At 40.7% G+C, this 12,868-nt stretch overlaps 1 protein-coding gene across 1 annotated transcript in view; it reads left to right on the top strand.

Annotated features, from left to right (window-relative positions):
• The window catches only part of LOC148118628 (contactin-associated protein like 5-1-like), a 901,008-nt gene extending 889,812 nt beyond the window's left edge, over nt 1–11,196 (top strand). The window contains exons 23-24 of the mRNA XM_087900698.1: nt 1,536–1,607; nt 3,946–11,196. Of these exons, the coding sequence (XP_087756824.1) occupies nt 1,536–1,607; nt 3,946–4,142 (269 nt within the window). The 3' untranslated portion in view covers nt 4,143–11,196. The remainder of the gene's footprint in view (nt 1–1,535; nt 1,608–3,945) is intronic.
• The last annotated feature ends 1,672 nt before the right edge of the window (nt 11,197–12,868 follow it).

The raw sequence follows: 12,868 nt of genomic DNA, 5'->3' as shown, positions 1-12,868 counted from the left end.
AGACCTTGGTGGCCAGCTTTAGGGATATAATCTATGGTATGCAACAGAGAGCGAAGAGGGAAGGGCGAACCTGGCAGAGCCATGTTACCAGGCCCAGAACTGTGAGGGCCCTTCACCTCTTCTCATCCTCAGTCTCTTCTTCTGTCCCTAGCTAGCTCTTTCTCTGTTCTTTTCACCCCTTTATCCCTTCCTTTCTCTCTCCTTGTCTCCCTTACTTCATGTCTTCCTATCTCTTTCTCTCTCTCATTTTTTTCTTCTCCTCATCTCCCATCCTCTATTATATGGAAAGTTCATGGTCACCTTCTACTACATTACAACTTAAAGTCAAGAAAAGTAAATTGGGAGAGAGCAGTGGCTCAGAGGATAAGAATATAGCCTGGACAGATGTTCTTCTGGTGAGGGCAGCTTGGAGATGCTAATTTTTCCACTGCTTCTGGTCATCCTTGTCAGTAGACACGGGACCTCACACAGTTAAATAGTACATTGAGAGGCACAGGGTGAAGTGTGTTTGAAGTAAAAGACAGTTGCTATTCCTAGGAATTTTCCAGCAACGTGGAGAAGGTTGAGTCGATAACAGGAGGTGCAACTGTTCCACCCAATTCTGCGAGTCCCTTTTTCCCCCAGATATGGGTGCACGCCTCCTGTATCGAGCCACGAGCTTGGAACAATGTCCTAGGAGTTAAAAACAGACACACACACACACACACAGAGACCTGGATCATTTGCCCCAAAGGTAAATGTCCACTTTATTCAGTGAAATTCCAGGTTTATATACTTAGGGGCCAAAGGAAGAGAATCCCCTCCCAGCCAGGAGTGAGATCATGGTGTTGGGCGCCTGGCGCCAAGTGGCAGGAGCTTCCGGGCAAGGGGTGCCCAGCAGCTGCAGTGAGAGACAGGGCAGGCGCTGCTGCGAGAACCCTTCTTTGCAGGTGGAATTACCATGCCAATAGAGGATAAGGCTCTCTATGCTAATTCCCCTAGCAGGTGGAGTGAGCAGAGGAGATGACAGGAAGCTAGACTGGTTGGGTAAACAGTCCTGCATAGCACCACGAGGAGCCGGGAAAGGCCTGGGATCCAACAGTGCACGGGCTGGGCACCACCCTCACTGGCTCAAGACTCTCTCAAAACTTACTTAGACGCTAATGACCACATGAATTATGGGTTGTAAGCAGTATGTTTTACTCATCTTTTATATTTATGAAGTGTGTGTATGTACATGTCATGAAGCATGTGGAGATGAGAGGGTTTGGGGAGCTGGGTTCCTCTTTCACCTTGTTTCACAGGCACAGGTTCCCTTGTATCTATACCTGATCTGCATATGGGACCAGATGCTCCCTCACCAGGAGCCCCACAATACAGCTTTTAATGTGGGCTCTGGGATTGAACTCAGCTCATCATTTTAAATGCTATTTATTTCAGTTCCTTTCAAAACACCAGTTCATATTTCACTATAGGAATCTTGTTACACTGCACAGTTGTTCTCGCTGTGGTTGAGTGAAGAGTAGAGTTTAAGCTTTGGTCTTTTCTTCTGCCAGATCCCTTTGGAAAGACAGACGAACGTGAACCACTCACAAATGCCATCCGAAGTGACTCAGCAGTCATTGGAGGTAACCTGTCTTCACCAATAATAACAGAAAAGATATCTCTGGTTCTGTGGTCTGCAGAAAATTATGTGAAGTCTTCCTTACCAATGATCATTTTGCACCCAGATTCGGGCATTGTCTTCCAGCCCTTAGCCTTTTCTTTCATGGTTCGAGATTACTAGCAGGCTCTCCTCCAGGGTCAGTGGCTCTGTGGCTTCATTCTGCCTCAAATTCAGCAGGCAGCAGAACTCTGAGCCAACAACTGGGGCATTTACTCACAGATAGGCAGCCTGCATCTTGTCTATTGCATCCCATTGTCACTTCTAAAGCACAAACAAAATAAACCAATAAAATTACATATGGAAAGAAGTCACACTGGGACAGACAGATGAACAGAGCAGTCGTTGTTTTCAGCTTGTTTTTACAGAGTGATTTGGGTTGAATCTAATGAGCAGGGTGAAGCCCATATGACTGAAGTTCCAAATCCTCCAGTCCATCTGGCTATGGATGTAGAGTCTGCTTGCTCTGCTTATAGCTTCTCCCACCACCTTCCCTTGCTTTACAGTTTTTGAGTTGTGTGTTGGCCTCACCCTACCATACTCTTTATTCTGCCTCAGCCCCTCTAATGCCTACAGGAGTTTAATGTTCCCATCTGGATCTTGCAACATAAAATGGCTCCCAAGTTTTGCTTAATGTAAGATGCCTGAGATATGGAAATTCATTTCCATTGGTGACTTATAACCATAGCAGGTGCCTCAACCCTGCCTTCTAGCAGCTGGGATGAATGAGTCCACACCAGATGGAGTTCTTTAAAAGTCTGCAGGAGTCATTCATTTCACTTCTATTTAATTAGCTCCAGTTCTGAGTCAGACCTGTGCTAAACATAGAGATGCAGGATAGGCGATAAAGTTATGGCCTTCCTAGAATGAACAGACTGTCTAGGAAAGAAATAGGCGAGCATACAGCAGTAACAGCATAGAAGCTGATTCCAAAGATGAATGTAACCAGAAGAACTCCTCCAGAGTAGCATCCCAGAGCAGGAGGACAATTAAGGACTTTCCTTAGGGAAGTACTTAAAATGTGAGCTGAATGCCTTCTCCAGGGAACAGAATTGAACTTGATTTTTCTTTGAAATCAGTAAATGTCACGGAAAATTTTGTAACTATCTCTATTCCTGTAAGTTTTCATTTGATGAGGAAAGACCGTGGGTTCTGGTCTTCCCCCACTCACTGGCAAGCCCCATTGAGTCTCTATGAATGGGAAGATTATCACAACCCACAGGAGATCCTGGGAAGCTTGCCCAGCTTCCAGCCTGCAATAACCCTTCAACCCAGGAGGAAAGAGGCAACCTCAGCCACATTATAGAACTATAGCTCATGCTTCAGATTCGCTCATTGCCACCCAGATTAGACTATCAACTTCGGTATTTTATTTTGCCTTTTTCTAGAATAGCTGTAAAACATGTTACCCAATGAGTTTAGAATATGTGACAAATGTAAATGATCTTAGCTATGGTCACAACTTTTGAAAATTTGGTGAAAGATGGGTCTGTATATTTAACTTTTTAGTATCTAGTCAGATAAACAGTAATGAACGATGACCAACAAATACTTAGAAAAAATGAAATGTGCAAATGTGTATAATTTGTCAGAAATTAAAATATTTTTGATGACCAAAACTTAAGTATTTTGCTTCTATTAATTATTAATTTCACATGCATGCTGTTTGTTGCTTTTGAAATAAGGACCCACTATGTAACACGGGATTGAGAAATGTCAGAGACAGCAAGAGAAACTTTATATCAAAAGAAAGTAGAAGGCAAGATCAGACTCTCAAGTTGCTCTTTGACACCCACATGAGTGCTATGGCAATCAAGCACCTGCACACACTCACACAGACACACAGACACACAGGCACACAGACACACAGACACACAGATGCATACTCTCACACCCTCACATTCACACAGAGAGAGGAGGGTGGTGGTAGTTAGTCCAAGTAATTCTTGGCAAGGCTTGGTGTACTTAAAATCTGTAAATTCAGGGTTTGATCCCTAGTAACAAAAATTAAAACAACACAGAAACAACACAAATCCTTTGCTGTTCCAACTCCATGTTTATTATTAGGTCATAAACACAACCTTCTAGGAGAAACAGCCTTTCATTCTCATTACTCTCCTTGTAGAAACATTTGTTGAAATGGAAGGCCAAGAGATTCTGAGCAGGTCTTTCTCTCTGGGTAAAGGGTAAATTTTTGTTTGTGTCTTTGATTTGTTTATGTTTTTTTCTCCAACGTATGTGCTTGTCTAGACTGGATTTCCTCGGTGACACCTTTTTTCTCTTTCCCGCTCTTTTCTTCGCAGGTGTCATAGCAGTGGTGACATTTGTCACCTTTTGTGTCATTGGCATCATGACCCGCTTTCTATATCAGCATAAGCAGTCACACCGAACCAATCAGAAGAAGGAGAAGGAATACCCAGAGACCTTGGACAACTCCTTTAGAAATAACATTGACTTGCAAAACACAGCCAGCGAATGCAAACGGGAATACTTCATATGAGATGACACAGGGTCACCTACTCCTCTTTTTTTTTTTTGTAGAGTTTTCCCTCTCCTTTTCTCTTCTCTTTCCTATCTTTTAATTTAGGTAATTTCTGTCTCTCCTTCAACATTAATATTCTGGAACACACCTGCATCCACCAAAAGTATTGATCTTCTTCCTCCAGCTCAGGAGGTCAGGTAGCTGTGGCTACTGTAGTTCACTGACATGTGCATCATCGTGAAAGTGACCACTGGAGACACAGACTTCACTATTCGTACATTTGAAGTTTGTAGTTGAGTTTTTAAATGTCAGTTTCTCAGGCACTTGGTCTTGATATCTTCCGTTAGAATAGCTCCGTGGCTTTGGCCTCTCACAATTATCCCTGGCACCCTGCCCCATTCCATACTGTTAGGTATCATGGCTTGAAAGAAGAGAAGGGTGTGTGTGTGTGTGTGTGTGTGTGTGTGTGTGTGTGTGTGTGTGACATAGAAAGACAGAATCCGATCACCGTTTAAGTAAAAAGTTTATTAGGAATGCCGGTAGAGCGGCAGAGTACAAGGAAAGTAATCAACCCAGAGAAAGCAATGTTTGTTCTTTCAGGTTCCTTAAGTGTGGTCAGAAGTTTGAGAGATATTATATATGCCACACAGAAATTCCTCTGAAGCAGACATCATCTGGCCAGGCTTAAAGACTTTTTAAAATTCTTTTATTTCATTTACTGTGTTTTGTTTTGTTGGTGAAGCAGGTATTCAGGACATTCTTTCCCAAGACACTGATTAAAGAGCAGTGAGCGCAGTGAGTGTGAGATCCTTGACAAGGCAACAATCATGTGTGCTGCCTGTAACCTTCTCCAGTTTAGACTTACATATCTGAAAGAATCTGATTCTACGGGGGCATGGTTCCCTTGAGAGCTGAGGGGAGAGAGGTTACAGGTCTGCCTGAGGTGGAAGACTTTCATACCACCCTTGAGAACAGACACTGTACTTGGAGGACCTAGGTTATGAGAACACCCATGGGGTGGCCCAGGGCAGAAGGAGACCCTTCTGTTCTCTTTGTTCTGATGGCATTTTACTAGCAACCAGACACATCTGTGTTAGTTAAGTGTTCCCCCAGTACTGTTCAGATTCCTTCCCATAGAGTCCTAGTTCTTCCCAATAGAGAATGGCGGAGTAATGAGAGTTACTTTGGGCCTCCCTTGCTGCTCTGTTTTGAGGCATGGATGCAGTAACCTGAAACCAAGGGGTTTCATGAAAGTTGTGAGGAAATAGCTGCTTCTGGAATGTAACAACTCCCTTCTCCACTTTACCAGAACTTGTTAGATAGGTTATTCCTAAAATTGCTATATTGAAGAAAAATATACACATGTATATTGTGGAAGCCTAAACGGAATTCAAGTAAAAATCTAAAATGGTTCCATGAAAAATACTTAGACCCTCTTAACTCAGGTTGGAGGAAAACTTTTTTAAAAATACAGAAGAGAAGTGCAGAAAAATGAGAAATATAGAGCAGCCTTCTCCACATCCACCCAACCAGAAAGATCCAGTAAAGGAAGCAGGTGCAGAGAAACAGGGTTCACCATCTACAACACATGTTATGAGTTCACTAACATCTGAGCTGGTTCCTAGGAGGCAAGGGCCTGGCTATTGTGTGAGACAGTGTGGAACCCTCTAGATGAGGGGTTTGAGTTAAGCCCTTGGCCTGTGATGCACATCTCATTTCCAAATCTGTACCCAAGTACACAGAAGTGCACATGCACTTGCCTTGCTTGCCCAAATAAGGTAATAATGCACCTCAGGCTTCAGGTTCTTTTGGTAGCAAAACACATAGTTAATTCAAAAGGCATCTTGACTTTGTCCATGGTAAGTAATCCTGATCATTTTTTAACTCTGCCCTTGTACCACCTTGGAAGAAAAACAGGGAAAAAACAATCACCCAAATACTTTAGGACTCAGGAAATGCTAGAAGCAAGATCCTTTATGCGTAAGGTACTGACGAATTCTCTTTGAAGGGCAGACCTGGTTTGTAAAGCAGGTGCCTTGACAGTCAGCAGGTCATCCATCTTCTTAGTGAGTGTCCTACCTCTAACTCTTCAGCAATGTCCTGAACTGGAGGTTCGTAGTGAAGCCATCACTGGCTTCATGCAGGTATCAATCTGTAGCTTTTCTCACTTGCAGAACTACAGACATAAGGATTGGGTGTGGCATCACAGTCCACAGCTCTGAGATATTGTCCTTAATACGTGTTCTTTCCTTAAAATTTTCTATGAATTCTTATACACCCTATTCCTCTTTTAGGATATCATTATCATTTTGCTACTAAATTTATTTTAAAGCAATTTTAACAAAGATGCCCTTTTAAACTTTCTATCTTTAATATGACAAATGATCATCTAATAAAATGAAAGATATTGAAAGTCTCTTTCCCTATGCCCTTTATTCCCTGTTTTCCAATTTCTATTTTTGAATTTTCTATCTCTATAAAAGGTTGTATAAGTCACCCTTTTGCTTGGCTGCATATTCCTCTGCCACCAGAAATAAAAGTCATGCTGAAGTTTAGCCCTAAGCACATCTAGCAGTGAAACAACAGGTAAGGGAGAGTAGCCACACTGGAACACTTTCTTACTGGAGTCCTCAGAACCAAACACCATGTTTTACTGGCATGATAAGACTGGGTAGATGTGAAAGTACAAGTCAAATCAATTTGTATGTTTCCCTCACACACAAATACGTCTTTAGAGATAATCCTGTAGGGAAATTATGAAGCCAGTCTCTGCCCCCTGCATAGCACACGCTTTACTGACTTCACCCCTGTATGTACAGGCTGTGCATACCAGGACCCTGGGCATGGAGATCAAATAGTAGATGCACGCCAAGATGGTATACATAAGTTTCTCGGGACTAAATCAGGGTTTAGCCCCACAACACACATCCAGTGAAAAATCTTCCAATTTGTTTCTCCTAAACTGAATACATATCACAGCCAGAAGCAAGAACATAATTCAGGGGTGGGGACAAGGTCTATTTGGTTTGTACAATTATTCAATTGTGTTTTCCACCTTCAAACAATTACAGCCTAAAACAAGAGTCAGTGTGTTTTAATCCTCCTTTAGCCACCACTTCTCCCTATGGTATAAAGGTTTCATGATGTCCCCATTATATAATGATGTCCTCATTATATAATGATGCCCCCATTATATAATGTTCAGTCACTGATGCCTGCTGTTTAGAAAAGAACTTGTGGAATATGGTCCCTTTACATTAAGACCAAAAATATCTGTGTAATATTCCATCCCAAGGGATATTACTGATATTATCCCATGAACTGTATGTTTATTTCTCCTGAAGAACTTTTAACAACAGCTGTGTTATTCAGTCCATGCATAGAGTAGATTGCCATGGTTTCTCCAAGAATTAGGCTAGGAAAATAGGTATTTGTCATTTTCTGGATTTCTATTCATTATTAGATCAGCTTGTGTTCATCTGAAGAACCCTGGAGCTGATATTTTGCTTTATTCACTTTAGGAATAAGACGTGGCATCATCTTAATTATCAACCTTTGACAGAATCGTGACTACCACATCAAAGCAGAAGTAAGACCACTACTAAATAAGTATGCAGTTGTTTTTCCTGTACTCAGTCATGAGACATATGTGAAATGTCCATGACTCCTCGTGTTCTGTTGGATATGCAAATAAAGCAGCAGATCTTATAGCAATGGAGATGTCCACACAACACCAGATAGCAGAGAACAAGTACTTGGCACAGTTCACGTGCAAACCAAGTTCTAGAGGGTTCTAAAAGTGAATGTATTTTTGTATAATTCTTTTAATTTTGTGTCATATTTATTAATTCTACCAGAAATGATTGCTTGTTTATCTTCCTTAAAGTATTTGGTAGCACAGATAAATATCTGTAGAAGTTGGTAAATGGAATCTTTGGATAGAGAAAGAAAAAATGGCCCTTGTATATTTTGCTTAAACAGTTTTTATTAGGTAGCCCTGGCAGATCTAGGACTCTCCATTGTAAACCAGGCTGTCCTCAAACTCACAGAGAACCACTTAACTCCGCCAAGGTGTGGACTTCCATTTCTGATTAAATCGGATATATTCGAAAGGTGCCAAATTCTTTATGTTCTCATGTTAGTTCCAGTTAAAGCTTTCCAAGTATGTGCTGTGTGTATATGGCAGACCTGTGTAAAGACTGGAGACATAAAATAGAAGTCTTTAATTCCACCCCCTTCTGATTTCACATATTTGGTGGACATTCATTGATGACCATGGCTCTTCTAGATCCCCCTTAACTGGTTGATATTCTGGCATTTTTAATTCTCCCCATTCTGCCCTAAAGAATCATTTGACTATGTTAAGGTAAACCTCTGAGAACTAGAAGTTACCTTCTGAGTGAATAATTTATTGATGTGTTATCCACCTAAACAAGGTCATGCTTCTCTATCTACATTTTTCCAACCTTGAAGGTCATGCATGTAACCTCTTCATATAATGTCACCTCAATTAGAAGAAACACATTAGCAAGGTGCATTCATAGTATCCCCATAGAATCCATGGACTGAGGCACCAAGCCTGTGGAAGTCTTGCTTGTTTTGTCTACCAACTGCCTCAGTTCTCTTGAATTCCCTAGAGCTATAATCCATCAAGTTTTTGGCAACAGCAGTCTGGCAAGAGGCTCTTGAGGAACCTATACAATCCTGCCACTCATTACTTCCTGAAGCCATTGTTTGGGATTGCTTTGTCCTCAGCTGACCCACAGGTCAAGTTTCAACTAAATAAATAAACAAGCACTCACACTGTATCTGAAACTCTTCTGTACCAGGTTTGGGGACCTTCTTTAGGGTTTGCTCACAGTCATCCTCAAATCATTTGTTCTGAAAATGTTAGTTGTTCTTTATTCTCAGCTCTTGCTTACTAATTCTAAATAGGCGATTAACCTAAAAAGGGAGGAAATGCAACACTGGCGGCACATGCAAGCACATGTGTACCCCTCCCCCCCACACACAAGTCATAAGGAATAGGGCTGTTCCTCAAACGTTATCCCGGAAAGTATATCCATACCTACTTTGTAACCAGAGTTTTATCACCATTTTATCTTGGAAACTGTTTAAATACCTCATACAAGGTTCTAGTGATTGTTTTGTTATTTTTGAGTGATTTCCACCATCGTATTATGTATTAAGGTATTCTGAGGAAGAATAAGAAGTACATGATGTAGTGAGACAGTGTACTTTGTAAACTGTGTGTGGTGTGTAAGGTTTATTGTCCATAAAGTGGTTAAGGGGACACAAGAGGCTCAAGGAACAGTGGGTTTTTGTGTTAAAGCAGACTTAATGGGAGCTTGTCAATGAGGAAAAGGGAATTCAAGGAGCAAGCAATGGCTGCTGGAGGTTAAAAGGGTCAAAGCTTCCACCATGAAGTAAGGGTGGCTTCTCTCCACACTCTCTTGGCTCCTAACTCAGGAGTCTCGTGGATTTGTCTCAACACTTAGAGAAGAGGCAGTATGACATCTGCTGCATGAGAAATGGTTTCCTCATCGTTACATGGCATTTTTACCCTATCCCAGTGAATTTTAAGTTTTATGTATCACTAATATAGTCCTGGGATGCTTTCGAATTATCACCACAGTGATTTCATCTGGCCAGGGTGAGCACCCAGGTGGCCACTTTAAGTAAAATAAAGTAATGTCGAGATCCTCAGGTCCACGGCCAATAGTCAGATACTCCATGGATAGAAATCCTGAAATATTGGAATCAGTCCAGTGATCTTTCTTTCCCTTTCCATGGTCATGCCATCTGTAGGCATGCCGTAATGAAGGAAAGGTACAGACCTCTTCATCACCTACCGTGTGTACTTTGGAAAGCCAACACCTGACACACTGTGAACACTCTTCCCTTTCTGCCATTCAGCACATAAGTGAAGCTTGCATCAAGGAGCAGGTTAAAATTAGAAGGCTAGTCGCAAGTTGTGAAAAAGGTGATATGTGCCAGTGATTAAAGCCTGCTCATATTTTCATTAGCATTTTACTACGCCATGCATCAGATCCCAGCAGTAAATCTCAGAGGAAATGAGAAAAGCACTAGGTGTGCAGAACAAGCTTTCTGTCACCCTGAAGTCTCCTTGAATGGCCTCCCCACGGGGAGCCATTTTCATTGTAACTTTACAGGATAATGTGACTGGACCTCTGACTAGTTCTACTTTCACATTATAGTCAGCCATACCGCAAAGGACATACATAAAGTAGGTTAATCTCTTCTCTTTGAATGGCAGTAGCAAACAGTGTAGCCTTGTCCTGACTTAAATACTCTTGCAAAAAAAATTAGTAACTAAACATTGCTTAAAGTATTGTATTTATACCATGAGGAGAACTTCATATTTGGTGAGGATCGATGACAATAACGGTCTCTTGAACATGTCAATAGACAGGCTTCCCAATAGCCTATGTTGTCTTAGACAAACACTTACCACAGCCCACTAGCCTATGGCAGGAAGATAGAACATAGGGAAATGAAGACACATGACACCTTCTAATTATATCTTATAAAATAGACAATGGTTCACAAAATTCCTAAATCCCTAAGAAAATTACCATGTTCTTTTCAACTGAGAAATTAAAGATTTTTCTGGCACCTTTTTTGAAAAAACGAGAGGCCAGGGAGATTGCTTTTAACAAATAATGAACAGAGAATAAAAGGACCTCTCCCAGTCATATATATGTGTATATATATATATATATATATATATATATATACATATGTATGAATGATATATACAGGCTTTCTTTGACAAAAGCACAACAGAGGCAAAGCAGACCATATCCGCGGGGATTAGCTGGAGACTCCTTGTTTCTGTGGATATTTTACATTTTGGTCCTGTAGAAGAATCATCAGTCCCATGTGATGTTTCTCATCCTAAGTCTGTTTTGTACGCCATGTAACATGTCTTAATACACCATATGGAAAAATTTAAAGTTAGCCTTAGATTTCTTTGTTTTCTATGTTTTTTGCTGTACAGAAGACTTACCTGTAAATATTGTGTATTTAATAAAGAAAGAATTTTGTATCATTTTGTGTGGAACATAAATATGTCTTTCTGTGTTGTTCTTGGATTAATGAGGAGTCAAGTAATTAATCCCTGAGAGCCCACTCTGATTTCTCAGATCATTAACTCCTAGCCAACATGACCCAAGAAAAACACAAATCTCCTATTCTCCAGGTTTATTGATTTAAGTGGAGCTCAAAGTACTGCCTTGGGTTTTATTTTAATGTTTAACTGACTCATACCAAACTGCACTTCAGGCACAAAAGTGAACATGAACAAGCTCACTGATTTGGTAAAAAGCATTCTTGAACTATCCTGAATTCAACATCTCCCAGAAAATCTATGGCCCCGTTGACCCCTTCACAGTGTCCCTCACAGAACCTGTACCTTGTGTCTTACACTGCCTTCACTTCCTTGTTCTGGAGTACTGTCACTGTGTTCCTTACACGATAGCTCTATGTTTGAAAAAGCAGATGTACATTCCTGTGGAGTAGATTTGATTTTGTATAGTGTTTATTTAGACTTGTGTTTAGGAGTCATCCAGTGGACACAGACTTATCAATAAAATCTAAAAGTGATTTAATAGATTGGGGATGTATCTCAGTTGATAAATGACTTCATAATGTGCATTAACAACCTAGGTTTGATCCTCGGCTCCAAAGAAAGCAGTCATTTTGGCACACAACTATTACCTCAATATTCCTCGGGAAGTGAAGACAACAGGAGCAAAAGTCCAAGGTCATCTTTGGCTACATAGAAATCTGGAGATTATGGAGTCTTAGATACATAAACTATCTACCAAGGAATTAAGTATGTCAGACAGAACATTACAAAAATTTAAATCTGCTCATCCAGAGAAATAAGAAGGAATGAGGACAAAGAAGGAAATAAGACTTGTGAAGAATGCAGCATTAGAACAACAGAAGTGAAGGAGATTCCCTGTGTATCTGAGACTGGAAGGAATCAATGAGGTTTGCTAATGGAAAGGCAGGGGAATGTAAAAGAAAAATAATCCAAAGAATGAATATTTCATTTTCACAACAAATGGATTGTGTAAAGGTTTTTGTTGTATTTATATTGGGTAGAAAAATGGAGGCTATTATTGGAGGAAAATTCGCTACAGGAGACTCTTTAAAAATATTCTTAGGTTCCTTATTAGAGACACTTAGCAAAGAAACTCAGAAAGAAAGGGATTGGAAGTCAGCTGAGGACTACATGATTCATGGATCAAGGCTCACAGTCCAGACCATAAGAGGTGCATGAGTATAGGAGACAGACAAACCCATCCTTTATATGCAATCCCTTAATAGCCCAACACCTAGTTTTGTGACTCAGAATTAGGCACGGAAATGCCCAGTTTTCCTAATGAAAATTGGAAAACAAAATCTAATCTTCACAGATCCTGAATTCTGAATTAAATAACTCCTGTAGGTCAACTAGCTAAGTATATACTCACTGAGGTCTCCAAAAGGCTACTTGAAAATTACTTTGTGTGTGTGTGGTGTGTGTGTGAGAGAGAGAGAGAGAAAGAGAGAGAGAGAGAGAGAGAGAGAGAGAGACAGAGACAGAGACAGAGACAGAGACAGAGACAGAGAGAGAGTGAGGGAGGAAGAGAAAGAAACAATACTACATAGGCAAGTGAAAGTCTTTATCTCTCAACCACTCTTGACATTATTTTGTTGACATGCTTTCTTTC

This window comes from Myodes glareolus, chromosome 22 (genome assembly GCF_982192425.1).
Source record: "Myodes glareolus chromosome 22, mMyoGla1.1, whole genome shotgun sequence".
NCBI classification, from domain to species: Eukaryota; Metazoa; Chordata; class Mammalia; order Rodentia; family Cricetidae; genus Myodes; species Myodes glareolus.
Note: the sequence above shows the minus strand (reverse complement) of the source record. Positions and strands in the feature narration are given on the sequence as shown.